The 24,303-nt window shown below is 41.8% G+C and overlaps 1 protein-coding gene across 5 annotated transcripts in view; it reads right to left on the reverse strand.

Moving 5' to 3' along the window:
- Positions 1 to 23,407, reverse strand: part of LOC123029990 (KH-type splicing regulatory protein) — a 33,992-nt gene extending 10,585 nt beyond the window's left edge. For 4 of the 5 annotated variants that reach the window (XR_006416009.1, XM_044443478.1, XM_044443477.1 and 1 more), the window contains exons 1-9: positions 23,109 to 23,407; positions 6,774 to 6,870; positions 6,333 to 6,371; positions 6,023 to 6,068; positions 5,394 to 5,443; positions 4,216 to 4,287; positions 3,392 to 3,449; positions 2,305 to 2,476; positions 1,948 to 2,046 (exon numbers count right to left, since the gene is read on the reverse strand). Coding sequence is in view for 4 of the 5 variants with exons in the window: in XM_044443478.1 (XP_044299413.1) it covers positions 1,948 to 2,046; positions 2,305 to 2,476; positions 3,392 to 3,449; positions 4,216 to 4,287; positions 5,394 to 5,443; positions 6,023 to 6,068; positions 6,333 to 6,371; positions 6,774 to 6,870; positions 23,109 to 23,312 (837 nt within the window). In the remaining variant the exon portion in view is untranslated. The remainder of the gene's footprint in view (positions 1 to 1,947; positions 2,047 to 2,304; positions 2,477 to 3,391; positions 3,450 to 4,215; positions 4,288 to 5,393; positions 5,444 to 6,022; positions 6,069 to 6,332; positions 6,372 to 6,773; positions 6,871 to 23,108) is intronic. The other variant, XM_044443480.1, reaches the window with a different exon arrangement.
- Between the last annotated feature and the right edge of the window lie 896 nt (positions 23,408 to 24,303).

Below are 24,303 nucleotides of genomic sequence, written 5' to 3' on the forward strand. Positions count from 1 at the left end.
AAGAAAATTCAGTATCACCTCCACAGTACAGTAAAAAACCAAACCAAACCAAACCAAACCAAACCAAACCAAACCAAACCAAACCAAACCCAGGGAAACTTTTGCATGGCTCAACCTGGTATGAAATAGAGGAGCAAAGATCACAGAAAGGGCATAATAGAGAGCAAGGGCTGAAAAATATGATAAAGCTGTGGAAAGCTTTGTACAGCTTTGTAAAGTCACAAACATTTCAGATGGATGTGGAAAGGGATGGTGCCACAGTGCATTTTGTTGCAAGTGGAAGGTCCCACAGTCAACCCTTAGCTTCTTCACTGAAAAGAATCACAGGTAGCAAGGGAAGTCCTCTGATGACTCTCATGGGAAAAGACAGCACTGGATTAGGTGGACCAATAGTATTATTCTGTATAAAACCGTAGGATGAGTGGAAGGAATTCAAGGTGGGTGCCACATGGGATGGAAGGCAAGAAAGCCACAGTGTTCTGGATAGCAGTGGGAAGGCAAAAGTGTGACAAGGTCACGGGGCAGACTGCAATTGTCAGGGAATGAGACTGCTAGAGAATGAAGCAAAGCATTAACTGTCTGAGGGTGGAGCGATGTTCACAATGTTGTGCAGCAGGGTATGGCACATCACAGGCCAAAAAAAAAGGTTCTGTCAATCATTTGACATGGTGTCTAATGAGAGTCAAGTACAACAGGTCTCATAAGAGAAGCTTTCTAATAGCCCTAATTTGCTCCTGATTATTTCCAGCGCCAGAGGGCATACTGCCTTCATTTCTGCTCTTGCACACAAAAGGAACACAACTGTCAAAAGATATGATGCCACCTCAGAAAGCTAATCTAATCTGGATGTATGCATCTTGGTTTATCGAACTAATACATGAACCTTATGGCTGCACACTGTCCTTCCACAACTGCTTTCCTCCTTGGTGCACCATGGTGCACCATGCTCTCTAGTTTAAATAACCAACATTGCTTGTCATGCTCAAATTGGAAAATCATTGAGACCGTGAAGATAATGGGTGGCTCTCAAACAAATTCAATAAAATGAATAATTGCCTAGTTTGAATACAACAGAAACTATGCTTAATTAATCCATGAAGCTTTGAGTTGCAGCATAACAAGGGTGAAGTGAAGGAGGGGGGTTATGATGGGAGTACACAGGCTCAGGGCACGCATGTAGCTTGGCTTATGCAAGTGCCATTCTTGGCATCATGGATATTATTTTATTGTGCAAATTGCCCAGTGTGTCAATCCTATTGTATGAGCAACTGATATCATTTGGCAATAGATTGATTATGGGCAAACAAAAGGGCCAAATCTTTGTGTCTGAATGGCAATGGTTACAAAGAATATAAATTCTAGGAGGAAAACTGAAGATCACTCTCGCACAATTTAGCAGGGAGACTTTTGAAAATGCCATGTCAGCTAAAAGGAATTGTGTTTAATAAGACATTATACAGACAAGGTTGACTTAACGGAGCTGTAAGGAAGACATACCTAGCTCACCTACCACCACACTTACCTGCTGACACCTCAGATAGCCAGAGGATCTGAACATCTATTTCACACATTGCTGGTACTTTGGAACATATGCAGGCATCTTGATGCAAGATCTCCCCTCCCAAAAAAACCCCATGAACTACCACAGGAGAGTAACTATTCAGTCAAAACACACATAACACACCAGGAGCTGAAGAGAGGCAGCCATGCTCTTACTTCAGCTCTGATGCCCTCTGACTGATGCTAGAACTGCCACTGAATCCCAGTCCTCAAAAGGACAGGAGTTATTCCTCCACCCACCCAAACTCAAGAGTTTGAAGAACCCAGCTAAGCAACTAGACAGCCTTACACAGAAACAAAGCGAGTCAGAAGGGGCCTCCTGGGCCATCTAGTCTGACCCCCGGCTCCACTCATATGCCCACCATGTGCATGTCCAGCCTATCTTACCTGTACTTTGTAAGGGTCACCAATTATTCGAAGAGGTTTATCTACATTCGTATTTTGTGAACCATCTTGAATTAAAATCATTTTCACTCCAGCGCGCTCCTGTGTCAAGGCAAAGGGAGAAAAGAATCAAATGGGTTGTGCAACTGGCCAGGGTTCCTGCAGCCCCTTCCCTTCTTAACAATCAAAATCAACTTGAACTTCAGGAATGCCCAGTCACAGAATCCATGGGCAGATCAGGATCATCCTTGCCCCAAGAGACCTGAGAAACCAGTAGTGCTAAGAAAGGGGCCAATAAATGTCAATAAGCACCAGCCCTGGTGCAAGGAATGTGGCTAGGAGTAGAGCACAGCCCCTTACCTGCAACTGCTTAATGGTCTCCCCTCCCTTGCCAATCACTAGCCCTGCTTTCCCAGCTGGGATCATGATTTCCTGTACTGTGCCGTTCTGCCCGTTGGCATTATCGTGGAACTGACCCGGTGGCCCACCACGTCCTCGAGACACGATGTCATCAAGCATCATTTTTGCCTTTCTGTGAAGAGGTGGAAACACAAGCAGCGTGATGGCAAATGACTGGAATTTCAGCCTCTATTCTTCCATTTTGAATGAACCAGCATCTGTAGTGGGGCAGCACAGGGCAGGCAGACTGAGGGCCTTGCCTTCCATGCCTGTTTTATGTTCTGCAATTGTGGGACTTAGAAGAGAAATCCTATTTGTTCTGAGATGCCGTAACTTCAATACCGAGTCAGGAGTTCAGCCCCACCCTGTTCATCAGGCCAACCAGAGATTTACCAGGGGCTGAAGTGCTCTGGTAGTCCAACAGGCAGTGGCTATTTGGGGCTTTATAGTGTACAGCAAGTGCTGATTTTGTTCTGAATGTTAAATACCTACCTCACCTTGCAGCCCCCAAGCCAGCTTCCAGAATAAAAATGATATGGAAAAACAAATCTACCAATTGAATCATTAAAGTTGCAGCAAAAGGGAGAGGGGCTGGATTAGTTTAAGAATGCACTGCCACAGCTGTAGGTGAATACATTTTAAGGGCATGGTAGTAGGAGGAGGCCTTTGCCACCCTCCTAATGTTGAGTGGGGATCCACCAAAACTAAAGCTCTTTCAGGAGCAAATTCTACAATCTGGATATGGCTACTGTGGAGGTCAGATTGTTCTCCTGACTGTGCTGGTCTCATGGTGGAAACTACAATGGCCAAAGTGTCACTGTTGCTTTAGGCCTGTAGTCTTTAGTCTATACGATCATCACCAGCTTTCTTTTACTGGCTCTCAGCATTTATCCATGAGTCTCTGCACGAGTGAAGCCTTGCTTCTCTGTCACAGCCCTGCACCATGCTCCCTGGCAGCTGGCTTCTAGCGAAACACCCTGTCCTCTGACACCTATCCTCTTTTATCTTCTTGAAACAGCAGCCTGACAAAGGGAAAGAGGCTACTCACTGCACAGATTCTGGTGATCCTGTGAGAGACACACTCCGTTCTGGCAGCCCTCCACTGTCTGCAAGAGAACAGAAGGCCCATCAGGAGATAAAATTACTAAACTGCTCTCCATATAAACACCTCTGCGCAGAGTGTCTGACCATTCTTCCAACCATGTATCGTCTGCAAGGTCTGAAGGAGCTGGCATAGCTGAAAGGCAGGCTCTTCAAGCAATTACACAATGTCAAGTGGTCTTCCCCAGTGTGATGCCTCCTAACATTTCAGATTACAACTCCCAGGAGCCCAAGCCAAAATGGTGCAAAATGTACAGAAGATATCACAGTGGGAAGGCCCAGTGGGATGAAGTCCAGAAACTTTAAGTAAACTACAAAGGGCAGCTTGCACTTCTTCTAAGGTGACTGTTGTGGATGGGCAGTATGGTGGTTACAGCATGCAGCACACAGAATGAAAGTATGGCACCATCTGCAAACTAAGCAGCTGGGCCTGGGCACACGGTTATTTAGGTTAGACCCCACTCCATCAATACAAACTAGCCACAAGCCAGGAATGAGCCTTCACTTTGTAAGACCACCATATTCCTGCTCCCAACACAAAAAGAAGTCCCCTTTTTAATGACTCAGTGAAGTATATTAGCATGCCCAGAACAGGCCATCTATAATGGGCTGCTAAAAGCAACATACTATTTCATCCCTCTCAACAATACTGCTTTGCCACAATTATGTCACTACAGCTACTCACCTCTCTAATTAAAGGGCTGGGAAGGACCAGTGGACATCAGCAGCTCCACACTTTGAAAGTTGAAGCTAATTCCACCTCACACCTACCTGGTGAGATTTGTACTTTGCATCCAGAGTCCTGCTGTATTTTGTTGATCTGCTCCCCACCTCTTCCTATGACTGCAAAGTAAGGAAAGGGGCACTAAAAACCTTGATCTCAAGATAAAAATGGAGATGTTATTCTCTTACAGGAAAGCTTAAAGATGAGACTTTTCCTTTCCTCCCCAAGTGAGAGATGGGAAAGAGCCTTCTGATTTACTGGAGCCACAAAAGGAACAATGAGGCCCAGTCTGACTACAAATAACTCTTTGGCACAAGATATTCTGTCAGGTGGGCTGACAATAAATCCCAACATGAGAGAAGTGTATGTAGACAGAGCAGAGGATGGTAGATGAGTAGGCCCATAATCCAAAATTGTCACAGTTTATACAGTATTGCAGGAAGAAATGTACGATGGATGTGCCCCTCCTGAATTTGCAATTCAACCAACAGGAAACAAAATACTTAAGGTCCTCAGTCTAAAGAATTGAGAAAACCTAAAAGAGCCAGCGATGTCAGAGAGGTACCTCAGCACCCATGTTTCAACCAACTTCTTTTCTAGCTTTCAGAGCTTGAATGCCAAGCCAATTTAAAACCAGGGCGTGTAAACACAAGGCCTCCTGGGAACCAACACTCTCCTGCTTAGTTAAAACTCTGCTTCAGGCAGTGTTTTGCAGCCACCATTCCTTCTGGCAAAGGCCTACTCACAGAAAGTTGATGCATCCAAAGCAAAGGCTGTAAGCAATCCAAAAAGGAACTCTGAACCCCTGCAGCACTCCAAGCCTGAGCCTCTGAAGTATCCAGAGTGAATCTGTGCTGCTCCTGCTCAAATCCCAAAAGTGCTGCTATGCATGGGAAATGCTCGCATGACACCCGCCTCAAATTGTCCCTAGCAACCAGCCCCTACCATTTAATAAATGGAAACTCAGCCTGAGCACTTTACAGAGCAGAACACCCACCCCACCTCTCTGGGGCTACGGACCACACAGCGGGGAAACTCAAATGCTCATCAGCTCTCAGAACACACGCAAAAGGGGTCACAAACAAACCAACCTGCCTGAGCCTTCCCTGCTGGAAGCTCAGCCAACAGGCATCGAAAAGTCAGAAAGGCACTGGTTAGTAAAGATAAAGTGAAGTCTGTCAACTATGGCAACAGCAGGTTTCTCCCCTCCCTGTCTAATACTCACTGAGTCCCACCATGCCATCAGGTACTCTGTACTCTTCAGTCACTGTAGACCTGCAAGGAAAACGGTCAGCAGCTTAAAGTAAGGAGTGGGAGGGTTACAGAAATGGACCTGGCATGCACCAGCGTCCATCAAGAAACAAAAAATTGAGAGGTTTCTTCCTCCTGAAAGTGCAGACAGGAAGGTGGCTGAGCAATTAAGCACTGCTCTGAGGAAATCACCATGTGCCAGTGCAAGATGCACCAGTGTAACCTGGCAGGACCCATGGCCAACTAAGTGGCCCAGAGGCCACTACAGCCACATTGCACACTAGGCTCCTCAGACACAGGTTTCAGAAACTAAAGCTATGAAACAGAAGCTACACAAGAACTGGAAGTACCTCAAGTAATGGCCAAGCAGCACAACCCTTCTCTATCTAACAAGGCACATGAGTGCCTGGTCTTCCAACAGCAAGCCTTGCACAAATCAGGATGATGACTGCACCTAACAAAAGCAGACTTTTTTCCTTTGGGGGCACTGAAATGCTGCCACCTTGCAGGCAAACTGAATTCACAAGCATGACACTTAGCACTTATTAGACCATTCCAGCTCAAGCACATGGGAAGGGCAAAGAAGGGACACAACTAATTTACCTGGGGGCAGGATGGATCGGTCCAAGTTGAGGGGGAGGTGGCATGGCTGCAAGACAAAGCAAAGGTCCAGTTATGAATTCACATTGTAGAAGATAAGCCATTAATCCATCATTGGCTACCCTGTCTTTTTTTTTAATAGACTCTGGTAAGTTAAAAACATAATGCTCACCTACCAAAATCCTACACAGACTCTCAAAAAAGTTAATTTACATCTTCTCCCATTTTTCTGAATCAATGTGAAAATGAAGTGAAGATTGGGTGTAGTCAATGCACAATTTTACTAAACTCTTTAAAAATAAATAGAACTTACGTTCTGGCTGAGGAGCCATTTTCTTGCTCTCTGGCTGGTCTGTTAAAACAAGAAGAAAGAAGTACATCCAAAACTTCTTCAAAAATTAAAGGAGAGCCTCCCCTCCTCTCTATTATGCAAAACCAATCCCCAAGACTGCACCTACAGGTCAGAGTCATTCTGGAAATTTTAGGAATGATGATGTAAATTGCTGCATTCCCATTAGTTGACTGGCAATTGGTGCATGCACCAGTTTTGTGTTGCCTCGATTCATTTCAATGAGGCCGATCTGGAACTATTATGAAAACCCCATCACGGTCTCTTTCCATGAGTAATACTAAGCCAGTTTCACAAACTTTCTTAGGTCTTATGTGTTCTGTTTATCAATCCAGAGCATACTTCTATGTGAACATTATTTTCCAACACCGCTTATCCTGTACCATTAGGCCAGTCACACAGTACCTCCATCCTCTAGCTGTCTCTTTTGACCACCAAATCCAAAGTCTGGAGTAGTGTTATTCACTGTTGTAGCTGAGTCTCCCCCAATTTTAGCTGCTATCTGAAAGCAAAATTGACACCACAGTTACTAAAAGAAAAAGTTGTTTGAAAATCACATGCAAAGAACTAGGAGCAAATGGCTTAAATCACAGGTGCTTCAAGCCCTAGGTGCACGTCATTAATCTAAGAGTAGCACACATATCTATCTGAAATCACAAAACATTGCTACTGCCATTCAAGCTCTCATTACCTTCTATTCTGACTCCTGCAACATGTCTCTATGGGGCTGCCCTTAAGAAGTATGTTTTCAGAAACTTAACCTGGCAGCAGCATTTTCCACTAGTTCACTGACTGATACTACACCAGTTGACTTTCCTGAACTTAAAGGGACTTTTTATTTTTAAAGCCTTCAATAGTTTGGAAACTGGGTATCTCAAAGGCTGTGTTTTTCTGTCCACACCCCACGAATGCTCCTTTAACATTTGCAGTCTTGCGCTTTGTATGATTGCCCAATCAAGGTTGACAGGCATCTGTTAGGAACAGTGTCTTTTCAGGGATGGTGTCAGCTCCGTTGGTGTCCGGTGAAAAATTGACTTGGCCTGTGGGCAACTTTGCCTTGCTCTCCCAGTCTCAAGCTGCAGTGACATCACTTAGTGTGACTTCCTGATACGTGCTGTTGCCTTGGATTTTTTTTTTTTTTTTGTGGACTGCTGTTTTTTTTTAGGTGCTGATTTTCTAAAGAGGAGTTCATAATGTTTTGATAATTCCATCTTGTAAGGTGTTTTCAGTTCATTTTAGGACCAATGGGGCACTGCAACAGAACATTACAACGTAGACCGCTTCTCTTCAGGTTTCAAGACAGGGCATCCGATATTTCCTTCCTGGTTTTCCTCCACCCTCATAGATGATCATCTGTCCAAGTCTATTGAACATGCTCATTCTGTATTGGGCTGTTTTGGCCATTCCCCTTCCATTTTGATTTTGGAGGAGTGGAGATGCTTGCACTTAATTCCAACTACATTAAACTCTTATTCCACCGCTGATGTCTACAGGCAGCTCTCAGTTCCATTCCTGGGGGGATATTTTAAAATAACTTCCCAGTTTTAACCTGGAAATGACTTATTCGGACAACAAAGTGGTGCTTTCCATGCTTTTTATAGCTGTATTTCTCCTTCCCACACCCTCTTTCCAGCTACACCACACCATTTCCCCCCTCACTTAGATGTAAGGTATTTTCCTCAGTCACTTGGTGCCACTAATGGAGCTGTGGGAAAAGTTTCCTTCAAGTATCTGCAAACCTCAGGGTTATTCCAAGCATGCTGACACCCCTCACACATGGCTCTGTGTTGCTGTTTTAGTAACTTAAGAACAGAAAGTAGGAAAGGCAAACAAGGATAGATATAATTAATAAAGTACATAAGCCCCCCCCACCCCCGCATAGCTCCCTGGACTGAATTTCATCCCTCTTGCTTTCAAGGGCCCTCAGATCTTTAAGGAGGCAGTTTAAAGCTGTGGACTAAGGGCTACTTGGCAAAGATGTTGACGATAATGAATTAGTTCCTAACTTTACTCAAAGAATGCTATTACCTAGAACTTCAGTGCTGTTACTGCCACATCTACATTTTCCTTCAAAAATGGATTATTTCCCCACAACCCAAAGGAAGCTTCTTTTATGGCAACTGTACTTAGCATATGGCTTCACCATAGGGTTAATGTATGTTTTGCCAAAACAAATAAAGCAGCCGCCTTCCCATTTTTAACCTGGCCTATAAATAAAAACCATTTCAGAGAGAAGTCTAAACTAAAGGAATTTAAGCCATTAGATACTGTTCTACTCCTGCATATAAAGATATATCAACATTTTTCAAGTAAAGGAACACCTTGTCCCTAATGACTTTCAGTTCCATCTAGATCTCTATAAAACACCTACTAATCATGAAGATCCTTAAGCTCTGTCAGTATAATTGTATTTAGAGCACCCACTCCTTTAACAGTAAGGTCATTTCAACAGGGCAGTTTCTTCTGCATTTGTACTAGAGTCACATGACAAGACAAACCTGCTGAAATTCCAGAGGATCACAAAAAAAGAGCACATGGAGGGACCTGAGAGAATGGATTAACTAAATACAGTGGTACCTCAGCTCACGAATGCCTCAGTTCACAACCAAATCGGGTCATGAACAGAAATTTCAGAAAAATTTTGCCTCCGGTCGCAAACTTTGCATTGGGCGTGATCGTGGTTGTGCTAGGAGGGGAGATGGCCACGCTCATGCTGGGCAGGGGAGGGAGATGGCTGCAATCGTGCCCGTCTTCCCTGCCCGAGCGCAACCGTGATTGGGCCCGTCTATGGCCACGATCACGGTTGTACTTGTGCAGGGAAGACGGGCATGATCGTGGTTGTGCTAGGGTGTGGGGGGGAGATGGTCACGATATTTGCTGTTCTTTGTCACTCTGCTTCAATTTTTCTGAATAAAAAAAATAGTTACAGAACAGAATAACCTTATTTACATTGAACCTTATGGAGAAATTTGACTTGGCTCACGACCAATTTGGGTCACAAGCAGAGTTGTGGAATGGGTTAAATTTGTGAGCCAAGGTACCACTGTAAATGGAGGCAGCAGAATGAAAACATTTGAAGTCAATACACATTAAACAGAATGGGTTGTGTACAGAGCTGTGAAGCCCTGAGGAAAACTTAAATGTTGAATAATATTGGATTATTAATCATTTTCTCTTAGGTTGGCGAATATATTACTTTCAGGAATTATCCTATGGCCCCTGGAAGGAGTCTGAAGGGCCACAGAACCTTCCTAAACCTGAGGCTGTGAACTGTGTTCTGACTTCAGAATAAACACACCGATTCCTCTTTTCTAACTCCTCTCAGTCAGTGCAGAAAGAATCACAGCAGCTATCCTCCAAGATCAGGAAATCTTTTTAATGTGCAATACAAAGAAATCCCAAATTACACAATTAAACAAGAAAAAAGAAAGAAAAATAAAGCTTTGAAACATTAACATTTCTGAATAAAATGTAAAAAGATCTATAGCACTAATCACATATTACATATCCATAGATGCTGGTATATAACAGAATACCCTTCAGTTATTAAACCTGATTAAGTATAGACTTCAACAAAGGCATATCAAATATTCATATATTTATCTATTTGTAGATTATACCTTAAGGTCACCTATGCAAAAATTTAAAGTCCCATTAAATTATCCACTTATTATGTTATTGCAGGTCTGCAGTCTATCTTTCCAGTAGTTTAATATTAGTATTTTTACTGTCAAAAGGGTGAGAAAAGTCCACTTAAATTGCTTTGCACATTTAAAACAAACAAACCCACAGATGTATCCTTGAATATTAAAGAACTTTCCATCACAAGATTTATCTGAATTATTACTTCCTTCCAAAAGGAAGCGGACATTGGGCATTGCCAAAACATACAAAGAAGAGAAGTGTTAGTAGCACTGGACCTCCAACAATTGGCTGATTTGATTAAGCCCTTAATTTAAGTGATCTCAGCTAGGGGTAGAATGGGTTTGGGAGGAAACTGGAATGGTCAAGATATGAGGTCTCTTAAAGGTGCTTCACTCCCACTCTAGGTTGCTCTAGTTAGCCAGACAAAATGGCCGCAGGCTGGGAAGGCAAGGAGATAAAAATCACCTCTACTACTTCTTCAGCTCTCTATTGGATGTCCAGAAGCCTCTGAGTTGGTGGCTCATGAGCATCCCAACAGGACTGCACACTGTGTCATAGGGTCCTTATACTAACTGCTCCTAAATGATTTCTTAAAACTTTGTAGTAGGAAAATTTATGCAATGGTACAGATATTATTCTTCCAAGTTAATTCAATCTTAGATATGCCCAAGAGCTATTTCTTCGGTTCCTTATTTAAATTATTGACCATTATCTCTTACAGCTAGCTCTTTAATGAAACTTCAAGTCATCTCAGTTTCCTGACAGGTGACTAAAGTCACCATAATCATAACATTTGTAGAAAATGTATATTCTTGATGGTTTGGATTTGTTCTATGGAGTTCTGTGTATCTGGGCTTGTACTGAGTTAGATGCTGTAGCAGTCAATGAATGTAGTTCTGAAACTGACATAAGGTGAACATCACCACCACAACATGTGATGGAACAAGTGGTTTCCCAAAACTATTTTTTTTCTTCAAACTCATTGTTACAGTTTTGATAAACTTCCCAAATAGATTATTAGGGGAAGCTGCCTCAGCCACATTTATTCTGCCACTTCTACCAAAAGAAATCCTCTTTACGAAAAATAAAACCAACAAGCCCCCCCAAACATCCCCGTTTCTATGATGCAGGCATAGAATTGACACTATTCCTAGAAAGAACCTTTTCAAAGAGACCAAGACTATGTTCATTAAGGAGAACTATTTGTTAGGTCCAATCAAGCTGTCTCTGCCCTATAAGCATCATATTGATGAATGCACTCCAAAACATACTGTCTATGCCAGTCCTGTTCAGCAATTGTAAATTAAGACTGTGGAGTCCTTTATGGAATCAATACATATTATAATTTGTCTTCCCATTCTTCTTTGACTTTCCCAGACATTATTGTCTTCTCCAGTGAATCTTGCCTTCCCATGATGTACCCATGTTTCCTAATTGTTTTGCTTCCAACTGGAATTCGTTACTTAACTCACAATAACAATTTTATATTCCTAAAGCAACTAAGGGAACATTCCTATTAGGGTGGATTTGATTTAAATGAAACCAGATCTATTTAAATCACTAGTAAGATTAGATTTAAATCAAGTTTTTCTACATGATTTGCATGCATGCCTATGAAGGGGAACTTCATTACAATATTCCCAAACTGGGTCTCTTTTATGGCCTTCTGCCATTATGGGTTTTCTTATCCAGAGAAAAAATAATCTGAGAAACCTCAGGCTATACACCAAAAGTTCTAAAGACTTGAGGATTATTCTGCTCAAAAGGTTTCACTTCCACTTTTACTGATCGGCTTCTCCCTACTCCCTTAGCTTCTTGGACAGATCTATTCCACTCCCAACAATCATATTCTTTTCATTGAATTCTTTGAAATTTAAGAGGTAATGTATTGTGTACATACATTTACAAAAGAACAATGGGATTAAGGTCTTTTTCTCAACTCTGTATGCTTATTTTATAACAATTTTGCTGTGAAGAAGAGGCGTGTGATCTCTGCTGACACAAATTCACAGTTTTGAGAACTATAAAAAAGCATGTGATGATTTATTTATTTTTCGATTTATATCCTGCCTTTTCCTACAAAGGGCTCAAGGCAGCTTACATCTCCTCCTCCATCTTATCCCCGCAACAACAACCCTGTGAGGTAGGTTGGGCTGAGAGTCTGTGACTAGCCCAAAGTCACCCAGTTGGCTCCATGGCTGAGCGGGGACTAGAACCCGGATCGACTGAGTCCCAGTCCCATGCTCTTAACAGCTACACCACACTGGCTCTCTAATATCTTCTAGACAGAAAAATTGCCCAATAATCTTTCAGAATCCTCTGGAAGAGCATGACATTGTGTATGGATTAATGGAATTCATTTACTGAAAAATTTAAAAAGTGCATTAATATACAGCATAATTAAAAGCTTATCCTTTTTTCATGATGAATAAACTTTGGACCATAACTTATACCGACAAGTATCTTTAGATACTTTTTCCTCAAAATGCATTTTATTTAAACAAATCCAATTTAAATAAAAATCTGATTAAATTTTTTAAACATCTGACTATTTTTTTTAAATCATTTTTTATCCTCCTGATTCCTTCGTATCCTTAGACACAAAAGTCCTACAACTTTTAGTACATCTGACTTTGTGGGCCACATTCTGTCAAAACATGCTAAAGAATGCACCTTAAATGCAGATTTTGAAAGAGTAGATTAAATGTAGATTTCTAAAGACAAGAGGGAATGTTGCACATTGATTCTAGGCCAATACAACCAACAAAGGGAACAGGAGAAGACTAATAAGATTGCATCAACAGACAGAACACGTTAGGTAAGCTGACAAATGCAAGAGAAGTGAAACTGAAACCGCACGTATCAATCTATGTACCCAATAAGACCTATTTTTTTTCCTACAAATTGCTGCAACTGTTGCATTCTAGTGGGTGACTCTGATGTACAAGCTAGATAAATATTAAGAAACAGACTGGACAGCTGGACAGAATCAATCTCTCCAATATTTTGCCAAATCTGGCTTAACAATGGTGAATTTTAGTTTTGTAGAATTCTGGAGTAAGTTGGGTCCTAAGGTAAAAATTACACCTTTTACTCCAATTTATAAACCATGGGCAAAGAGTGATTCATTTTTTCAAATACAGAATAGTAAGAAGTAATGAGAACTATAAAAGAGGAATAAGAACTTGTTCAGATTTGTATTTGAATGCATTGCTCATTAGGAATAAAGAGGAAGCTCAGGATCTGGCAATTAATTAAACATTTGATAAAGACCAGCAAGAGAAAAGAAAACTGAGGATTTGCAAATGTGTTTTCAATTAAACAGACACCTAAGGATGTACCGGTCACCAATTTGGGAGACAGCAGAGTACTATTCCAGGAAAAAAACACCAACACTGCAGATCTTATGAACACTAACTTGGGAACAACTTACTTCTGCACAAACATGCAGACAATTGCTCTGGACAGATCTAAACACAGAATAAAGAGAAGACTTGATCATGTTTAGAAATATCGAAGACAAGACAAAGAGGTGGAGATGATAAAATACATTCTGGCTGAACTTTACTGATGGAAAAGATTAATAGCTTAGAATCTAAGCAAGCTGTAGCTCGGGTGGGGGGGGGCTGGAACATGGTAAAAAGGCAACAAAAATAAAACAAAGAAACAGTGCCCACAATATAAACAAGAGAAGGTATGAAGAGTTGATATAGATTGCAGAAGAGTTTGTACAGTGTTATTCTGAGCTTTTATTTCAGAGTTTGAGATACCTACAACTAGTCTGCAAAAGTACTGGAGGTTAGTCAAGAAAGTGCACTGAAGAGCCAAAGGAGAGGGAAATTTCCAATACTACTTTATAACAGAAGTGGATACATTTGGGATAGTCTCTTAAATGCAGTGTGAGATGACGGACCATCCCACCTCCTCCAATTCCAAGATGAGGAACTAGGGTGAAGATTCCACACAATATGAACATCAGTCACTGCCACCTCCAGCAATGTGGGGTGGTGGTATACAGGCTTGCTTTGGCTCTGCACTCGCCATATGCTGTGAGCACACAGCAGGCACAGAGACATGTGTCACAGCTTTCTTGCAGCTCAAAGCTGAACAGAGAGAGGTGGTGGAACACATTGGCGTTCTTTGCTCAGATTGCTCAACAAGCAGAGACACAAACAAATTACAGGCTTCCACATATTAGGGCAGGGGTGGACAATTAATTTTCCTATGGGGCCACATGAGAAACTTTGACAGTTGTTAAGGGCTGGACCAATACACTTACAGCTCTGCTCAATATATATCTCTCTATAAAAACAGTAAATGAAACACTACAATGATACAATGAGAATGTGGAGCACAGAACAACACTATTTAATGAATATTCACAAAAACATTAACATTACATGAAAAGCAATAAATTCAATTCAATTTAGCAGATCCTTCAGAATAAAAGCAGTGCAGTTGTATTGCTTGCATCTATATTACGACGATATATATTTGCATTGACTTTTAATTTGCCAGTGACCTCATGCGGGCCAGTCAGGGTCAGCCATCGGGCCGGACGTGGCCCGCGGGCCGTACAATGCCGAGGTCTGTATTAGGGCTACAGATCATACTTTGCAGTTCCAGGATTGGGCTCATCTGCCTCCCCAGAAATTTGTTCACTGTTCATCATAGAAGCCACGTTTGTGGGGTCCTATTTATAAAAGCTTTTTCACATTTACTGAACATTTTTTATTTTGACAAAATGTCCATCTTTGGTAAGGTATACATGTTTGGAACACAATCAAATACTGAAATCTCAAACGGAAGCAAAGACTAATTTGATGGTTAAGGCAGGTGAAGGTTCAGCATTAGTTCTGTTCAATCATCCAATATCCTTAATAAAAATGTCCAAATACTAGGTTTGGTTTCAGAAAACTAACTGCTTCAAGGCATACTGCTATTATGTCCCTAGGAATGCGTCCCAGAAACCACAAGATAACACAGAACTTTGTCAGCAGAGGTCAGCCTTTAGCAAACTCCTCTATGTGGAAGCAATAACGTCTGCGGCCACTGCTCTCCTGTCTTCAGAATTCGAACAGTGGAGTATAAAGACTGTATGACCCACAGCCCTCTTTTCTCCTGACTTTAGAGAAGGATGAACCCAGAAGAAAATCATTGTGTAGTTTGCTAATTAGCTCATAAGGCATACTGGAAGATTTTGTTTTTGAATCAAATCTAGAAAGTCCTGAGAGCTGCAAAGTATGGGGAAGCTGACATTACTTATTATTGAGAGCAATGGTAGTGGTGACTTTTAAAAGCTTCTCTAACCCATCTGCACTGCCCTGTTAAGAGGCGGGTACAGGCAAGGTAAAACCAGATTTATGAAGGGATAGATGGGCAAACATACAAAAAGGAAACCAAATTATGATAATGAAATAATTATGATAATGATAACTTTACAATTAAGAACCTTCAGAGAGGAGAAAGCATTTGACAAGATGGGATGGGTGGATTTTTTAAATAAATAATTTTGAAGGAATTTGGTATTAAAGGAATTGTGCTAAATGATATGTTAAATCAATATATAAATATATAAATATCAATATAGGTAGGTACATGCTGAGTGAATAATGGAAGTCCTTCCACTATGGTGGAAGATAATAGTTTAAAATAACAGATTATCTTTTATAAATTGAGAAGTTGGCTAATAAAGCCAGAAGTCATGCTAATATTAAAGTATTGCCTTCTGGAAAAGGTCACATAATGATTTTTTTCCTGTAGGCAGATGACCTAACACCAGTTACACAACCAGCGAAGAGTAACATAACAATCTGCTATTTATTTTTGCTTAAAATGTAAAGCATGTATTTAGCCAAACTGAATGGGCCTACAGCTTTAGTGTAGATGTTTGTATTCTCAAAGTTCTATCTTCCATATGATTCAACCATTATTTCAAGAAAAATGTGGAATTGGCAGAAATCCTTGCAATATAAGATAAAAGGCAAAATGCGATATAGTATATTTTAGCAGAACCACTTAATTGACAATACACAATATATATTAGAATGCACTCTGCTTAATTTCAAAGTCCAGCTGTTCCTTGACACTGTCAAAATTATCAGAGGTCAAATGGGGGTATTCTTCGCTCTGGCATCTCATTTGCTGAATTCTTGCACTAAGGCAATTTTCAGGTAAAGCTATTTCATTATCCAATCTGGGTTCTAGTCCCTGCTCCACCATGGAACCAACCGGGTGACCTTGGACCAGTCAGACTTTCAGCCCCACCTATTTCACAGGGTGGTTGTTGTTGTTGGGATAAGACTGACAGCAGGAGAAGGAGAATTATGTAAGCCACTTTTGAACTTGTACAAAAATGGTGGAATATAAATCTAATAATAAATAAATGTCCCTGTCATTCAAAATATTTTACATGTTTGCCTCTGGAGGTACTCTGCTGCTGCTTTTTAGTCATTTTAAATTGTGTCTATTTTGGGAAATATATTATTTCATTATTCTAATTATTGTCAACTACTGGACCCAACATATTGGAAAAGGGGTTATTCAGACAAAGACTGTACTTGAAGTAACACTATTTAATTAAAAATAACCACATGCTATCTAGAAAATATGTGATGTTCAAAATATTAGATCAGGATACTACTGCATACATGAATTGGAATAAAGATTTGGGGACTAAAATCACACTGAGAACCAAGAGATATATCAAATACAAGCATAAAATTATACATTTAGAATTACTTTAAAATAATCTCCAAGAGACTACTTATTACTGAGAGGGTGCAAAGGGTAGAGGGTAAACTTCCATATTTGCAAACTAATAAAATCCTTCTTTGTTTGGACTGCAAGCCTACAGCTCCTTGGGCAGCGTTCTAGGGGCCAAAGGGGAGAAAAAAATCACCTCTTCCATGTTTGGAAATCTAATCTTGGATGCCACCCCTACCTCTGCTCATACATATGGCTCTGTGGTTCTTCCCTTTCAGATGGTGGGGGGGGGCGGGGGAATGAGAGGATTGGGAGTATAAGTGTAGGTGAAACAGGGGGAGGCTCTAGATATGCAGCATCAAATATGCTAGGCCACACCAATAGCACAGCAAAATTCAGAACCCAAGAACTGGTCAAAATGCTTCCCTTCCATTGTTCACAATGGGTTAGGAATGACAATCTAGGAGGAAGAGAGAACACCAATGTTCACTCTTCATTTCCTTCTGCTTACCAGAAGGAGCCCCACAGACTTAAGACTAAGGCAACACTCAATGCACAGTAAGACTGCCCTGCCTCACAGAACCCCGCTCCCAATTATTTAAAAGGTACTTGATAATTACGTATTTTTAAAAAGCCAATTTTTTAAAAAGACTATGTAATTCTCTCTCTCTCTCTCTCTCTCTCTCTCTCTCTCTCTCTCACTCACACACACACACACACACACACACACACACACTATACATTTTTATCCACCCTGGACTTGAACAATTGTCAAAGATAACACCAAAGTTACAAGACTGAGGTGTGGAAGGAGCAATAAACTAATCAAGGTAAAAAAAAAAAAAAAAGCTAAAAAAATTGGGAATACAGAATTTCAGTTTTTAAAAAATTGAGCAGCAGTTCATGTATAACTAGTAAAAGGAAATATTAGAAATCTTAGTGAATGAATGAAATCAGGTAACAATTATTATCACAGTGAGCCTCATAAGTATATAAATAGCACTGAAGATCAAAAGCACCATTAGAGAATATATAAAGTTACCAGGGTCCCAGGACTGAACACTGTGGAATGCCAAGAGATAGCAAAAGGATGCAAACCATTATCAGAAACCTTCATATATAATGGGAAGTTATAACATGAACCTAGAATCAGTGGAACTATTAATATTCATAAGATCTTATAAAAAGCAAAGCAAAAGTAAATAGTAATCATCTAACATTCCAAGCACAGGATAGATACCCAGGTAGAGAAAGACTTCTGCAGTTAGTATTTGGGATGGGAAAATCTAGTTCAGGGGTCCTCAAACTTTTTCACCAGGGGGCCAGTTGAAAGGTGCCGGTGCTAGGCGTGGGCTGGAAAGGTGGTGCTGGCGGGGCGTGCGGGCCAGGGTGCACGGGCAAGGTGAGGTGGGGGTGAGCACGCGGCGCAAGGCAGTGGTGGGTGCACGAGGCAGCCGCTTGCTCGCTTGGAGATCGTTTTCTCTGAGCGAGCCCAAAATGAACTCCATGTGCCCACCACTGCCTGCCTCGCCCCGTGCGCGGCACGTCCAAAACCTCTGAGGCAAGCCGGATAAATGGGCATGGTGGGCCGGATCCAGTTCGCAGGCTGTATTTTGAGGACCTATGATCTAGCACAATGACTTGTCAATACAGCAAACACATCCAATTATAACAGACCTGTAAGTGAAGTATAGCACAAGTACAGCAGAACTGGTGAGAAGCTAGTATGTGGCATTGAGCTAGTATGGAAGGCTACAAAAGCTTTAGAAATACTTGGTTGATTCAGATGCAACACCAAAGTATCATTTGACACTACACAAATGAATCCTGGGTCATGCACTCCTGGCCCCAGTCCCTGCCCCAGAAAACTCCAATTCCTTGTACATTTACTATTTGGATGCACAACATAGCTCACCAGTTAGATCCAAGCTGGGAAAACTATGGTTTTCCACTAAATTGCAAATGAGGGGGAAAATCAAAGCATGCAACTAAGGACTTATCTGTGTGTTGCCAACTATGAACTGCACTGCCCCACTGTAACATCAAGAACAGTTAGTAGTTCAGTACTAATACAAAGGTCAGAATAAAAATCTGTGTCAAATTTCTAATTAGGAGAGCTTGTAGATATGAAAATGAGTTGGCTGAACTAGCAAAGGGTATCCAGAGGGCAAATAGTCTGCAACAAGGAAGTAAGCAAGCTGTTTACACTGCAGGGGACTAACCTGAGGAAGTAATGAACACTGCTGCGATTCTGTCACCTAGCAGGAAGGAGCAAAAGCCACCAATATGACAAAAATATGCAGTGAGAAGAGAAACAGTGGGAGGGAACGTGGATATCAGATAACAAGAAGGCAGTGAGACCAATCAGAACCTGGTCTTATTAATATAGAAACTGAATGAAGCCTGGATTCATGGCTTTGGCAGAATATTTTTTCTGCCTTTAACTTCAGTGTCTGTAAGGTGTTGGACAGAGTTTTATAGTTACGTAAAAACTGTTATTGGACCTCACCTTTAAAATAGGGAACAATATAAAAACGGTTCTGAGAATGTGAATTTCATCAAGGTAGATACAAACATAATATATCAATTTGTCCTGAAGTGACATCATGGACTCACTTGATCTGATGATTCCAGAACTAATGCAATGTTAGGTCATGGATCTGGTGAGAAGCCTTCCAATACAAGTGTGGGATGCATTAGATTGGAAGCTAGAGAGGATCAAAACTTTTCACCCCAACACAAGAATGCAGAATACAGGCAACGTCCGGCAATACCCTCACCCATATGGCAGACCTAGTACTGTCTGCAGTACACCCGCTACTGCACTGCCCTTACAAAATAAAACCTTTCCTCCACCACTAAACAATTCTAACTATAAAGAAATCACAAACAGGATTTTAAAGGACTAAGATTTCTCTTTCAGCCATTATAGATCAAAGAAAGTAATATGCTAGAAAAAATACTACAAATGTTTTAGACTTTTGGTCAAGTTTAACTAATTTTTTGGCCAAAACTACTTCAGGCTTTTACTGCCTTGTCATTTGTTGGAATAATTGTTCAGGGCATGAAAACTATAGCAAGGTGTAAATCAATGTACAACTCAAGTAAATTATGTAGTTATAATCATTCATCTTGGCTCTGGACTGTTAAACTAACAATATTTTCAATTTTTTAAGAAAACAAAGTTGCAAGCTTACCAGACATAGTAGACCAAAACAGCCACTCTCTCAACCAAGAAAGAGTGGAAGGTTTAAAACAAGTATAGCCATCACTTGCCCTTTGTAAATGGTTGGTTTTCTCATCAGTAGTTTAATATATTAGTAAACCAGATAGTTAATTCTAACATGCTCAAGTGAAACAGTCTGGAACTCCAAAAATATTTCAGGATCCAGGCAAGAAATTTTCTATTAATTCAAAGCTTACCTCAAAAGTACAGATACCCAGAACAATAAGCCTTTTAGACTCAGAAGAGAATTCTGAAAGAAACTCTCCCTACCCCCTATGCAAATCTATTCAGATTGTGGTTGCATAGGAGCCTCAGGTTTGCTCAGCAGCTGAATACCTTAAAAGAAAATAGCCCAATGCAAAAAAAGTCCACTGATAAGCAAACACAGATACTTTACATCTCGAGATAAAGCAGCATAGTGGTTGTTGGTCCCACAGGATTTTGAACCCAGTTTCCTATATTCAGTGCATTACACTGTAGGGCACTGAACAACAGAAACTGCGTGTGCACCTCTGTCCAGCCACAAAGTTCCTCTAATTGACACCAGTGCACTCATTCAGTATCACCCACAGGGCTGTGAGGTAATAAGACATCCCATTCATCCTTAAGTAATTGGGAGGATGGTCAGGAGATAAATGTGTGAAAGCAAATCATGTTTAACCCTTCAGCAGAACACAGAGCTTACCACTCTCCTCAGCAACTGCTCCTGTTCTTTGCCTCATCTACTTCTAGAACTTAATTCAGAAGCAGTGAAAGCAGCTAAACCTAAGAAACAACACCTCCCCAAGGTGGCTCCAAGTACACAGAGACTAATTGCAGAGTAGCTCTGCCTGCCATTAAGGAACAGCAGACAGGTGTTCAGACTGTGAACCCTGGCTTTAAACTATTCATAAAATCAGATGTCCTCTTCATTTTTCCTTTATAGTACTAAGCCTTTTGCAGTATAAGAAATTTTCCTTCTTTGGAAACTGAAGTTTGGTCTGCACATGCAGCAGAATGAGGTAAGAATAAGATGACAGAGTCCTGAGATAACAGAGTGGATGGTAAAAGTTCAGACTACGGACACAGGAAAACTAACTGGACTCTGCATATGCAAAAATAAGAACTTTAGAAATGAAGAGCTTAGCACAGCCCCTTCTCTACTGTGCTGGTTATCTACTTTCAGAAAAGATGTAAAAGTCATTTTTTCCAATAGCTATTGGCGCAATTCAGATAGAAAAATGAACCAAAGGCCCCATATTGCTCCAGTTCCCTTTATTTGCACATGAAAGAAAGGTACTAAAAAGCTTCAGCTGACAGTTGTACAACCTACAGCTTGTTCTCAAACCAGAATGCTAACCCAGGAAGACAAACAATGGGTTTCACAAACCATAGCTTCCTACCTCAGAATGAAAAGTATGGTTTACCACAACTAGCAATCTCTTTCTCTCAGGTATGAAAAAGAAATTCAGCATGTGAGCCTTAAGATAATAAAAAACCATGGTATACTGCAGCCTTCCCCAATCTAGCACCCTTCAAATGTTTCAGACTTCAACTAACATTGACCCCAGTCAATGGTGAGTCAAGCTGGGAGTTGTAATGGAAGGCACCAGATAGGGAAAGCTGCTTTATTGAAAGGTCTGAATCAAGGCCTTGTCCTTTCCCAGGCTTATCAAGGTTGGACAAGTATTGATTGATACTAGTTATTGGCCCTTGTTCCCCTACCCTTCCAATAGGACCTAGCATACACATTCCACAGAATGGTAATCCAGGTCTGGAAAAATGAACTTCACTACTTTAAGGCTTCAGGTCAGAGATCACACTGTATAAGTTCCCATGTGAAAATGTACACATATTATCATGGCAAATAGCAGAAACGTTTTCTTTGATCTGCGTGATTTTGTTTGTTTGGTGTTGTTGTGGGAAGCTTTCTATAAAATGGCATATCTTATACAAAAGGGAGCTAACCTCACTTGCAGTCTGAACTGATTTGTCCACTTCTTTCTGATTCTCTATAGGTCCAGGTCCCACAAAATAAGATGCCAGGCAGGCTGAAAGTGCTGGGTATTTCTAAATAATTTTGCCATTATTTAATTTACATATTACATTCATATGCCACCCATTAGACAAGGCTCTATCCAGTCCACAAAACAAAATTTAAAGCCATACAATGAAATTACATTAGACTAAGCTTTGTAAACTAGCCTGTCAGTGAAAGTTCTGCTCAGAACTACTTCTATGCACAAAGTTTGACTGGTTAAGATTTTAACACATGCACACATTGAGAAGCATTCAAAGATATGACTCCATCATCCACAATTTAAAGTGGAATAATTCAGAAACCCATAATGTCACTCTGCCTATTTAATTTTAATCAAACAAACAACAGTTCTAAATGGCTTGTCTCAGATCTTAACCTAGGCATGGTCTTTACATGCACCACATTAGCACACAAAGGCCATTTCCCTGGAGATGGTTTGTATTCGAGAAGTGTTATACCAACTCTCCTTTCCTATTGTGCTAGCTTCTTACTTGCACAAATTTCTTTACTAAAATAAAATAAAGACCATTAAGATATGATCCTTCTCATTCTCTGCCTAAAGCAGTACATAAATCTTTTCTATCATCTCAGTCTATCTAGCAATGGAGTAGTCAACCTAGAGCCTTCCAAATGGCTTGGAATTTAATTCCCATCAACCCCAGTCAGCACGGTCAATGTTCAGAGAATGTGGGAGTTGTACTTCAGAAGATGTGGAGAACGCCACAGTTACTTATCCCTAGTCCAGAAAAATCACAAACGCAGGCATGCTTGCCACGTGCCCTCACGTCTCTTTTCCCCCTTTCCAATTCCTTCCTGCATGTAAAAACGTCACACGTCGTAGAGGGCCGTGCTAACCCTTGGTCCCTGCTATGCTAGCTTTCTGCTTCCAGTGAAACCCCCTCCTCTTTAGCTTAAAGTGGCACAGTCCAGAATTCTATCGCTTCAGGACTCGTCAAGTACCTCAGCCTGTTACAAGGCGAGAGCTGCTCTCCAGCTTCACCATCGCAAGGCCTGTTCAGGAGAGTCGTGTGGAGGGACCGGGGGGGGGGGGAGAGGAAAAGGCGAACGAGATGCAGTGCCTCCCTCCCGCCTGCCGCTACCCCACGGCCGGGTCACCCGCCCTCATCCACTTCAGTTCCCTCACCTGCCGGGCGCGCTGAACCGCGTCGGCGAAGGCATCTTTACGGATCCCGCCAGGTCCGGGACCCGCTGCTCCGCCGGCCTGTCCGGCCCCGCCAGCTCCACCTCCGCTTCCCTGATTTGGAGGCCCAGCAGCCCCAACTCCTCCTCCCGCGCCCGGCGGCCCAGCGGAAGGCGGCGGTGGACCGCCGGCGCTATAGTCCGACATGGCGGCAGAGATGGAAGCGGCGGCAACGAGGGCTCAACGCGGGAACCAGGCCGAGCGCTCTCCCCCTCTCCACACACTCACACACACGCCCGCACGGCACGCTGGGAACGCGAAGGGCGGGACTCCCCGCCATTGTTCCTGCCTTCTTCGAAGCCAATCGTTCATGGGATAGCAATGACTGACAGAACAAAAAAGCCAATGGGTCTAAAGGGAAATAGGCGGCCTTACCGTCTGACCTATTAAAAGCTGAGGAAGGCGGGCTCTACAATTTGAGTGTCAGAGAACTCCTCGAATGGAAAAAGAGAGTGGGGAGCCCTACATGTTTTATATCTATTGGAGAACGATGGCGGGCGGGATGAGTAGAGTATTGAGCCAACCAGGGTGCAAAGATTGCTCAAGCTCTGCTCTTCTACTGGACAAGTCTAGAAAACGTCATCTTGCCAGGGGAGTAATTGCGTTAGTTTCAACCAATCCAACGGTTAACTTCTGCCTAAAGGCTGGTCGATTCTTGTTTGCCGATTGAAGGATTTGAAGGGCGAGATTGACGTATGATTGATATAAAGGCAAACCACTGTGGTTAGACGGCTCAAAGGGACTTCACCCCCCGAATTGTCACCTCCGAAAACCCTAAGAACCTATCACGAACGTTAAAGAAGTGCGCGCGCCCTCCAAAAAGGGGCGCGAAAAAACACCTGGGACTTAGCAAAATGTATCACGCGGACACTGCCGAAGGAGCGAAGTGCAGAAAAAAAGTGAAGCGGGGAACCCCTTCCCCGTCATTTCCCCCATGCTCCTTATTGGCTGAAGGGCGAGAATGAGGCAGGGATACTGTATGATGAGCATGCCGCGGACTCAATAAGAAAGCTGAAATTGTTTAGTTTCCGCTGTGTCGGCCTTGTCCTCAGGTTGTCATAACAATGAAGCAGCGATTGCCCGGAAAGGGCGGGGCTCATCGCCCCTCTTCCGTTGTGCGGAGTTTACCGACGTCTAT

Source organism: Varanus komodoensis, unplaced genomic scaffold (genome assembly GCF_004798865.1).
Source record: "Varanus komodoensis strain SLA01 unplaced genomic scaffold, ASM479886v1 scaffold42, whole genome shotgun sequence".
NCBI classification, from domain to species: Eukaryota; Metazoa; Chordata; class Lepidosauria; order Squamata; family Varanidae; genus Varanus; species Varanus komodoensis.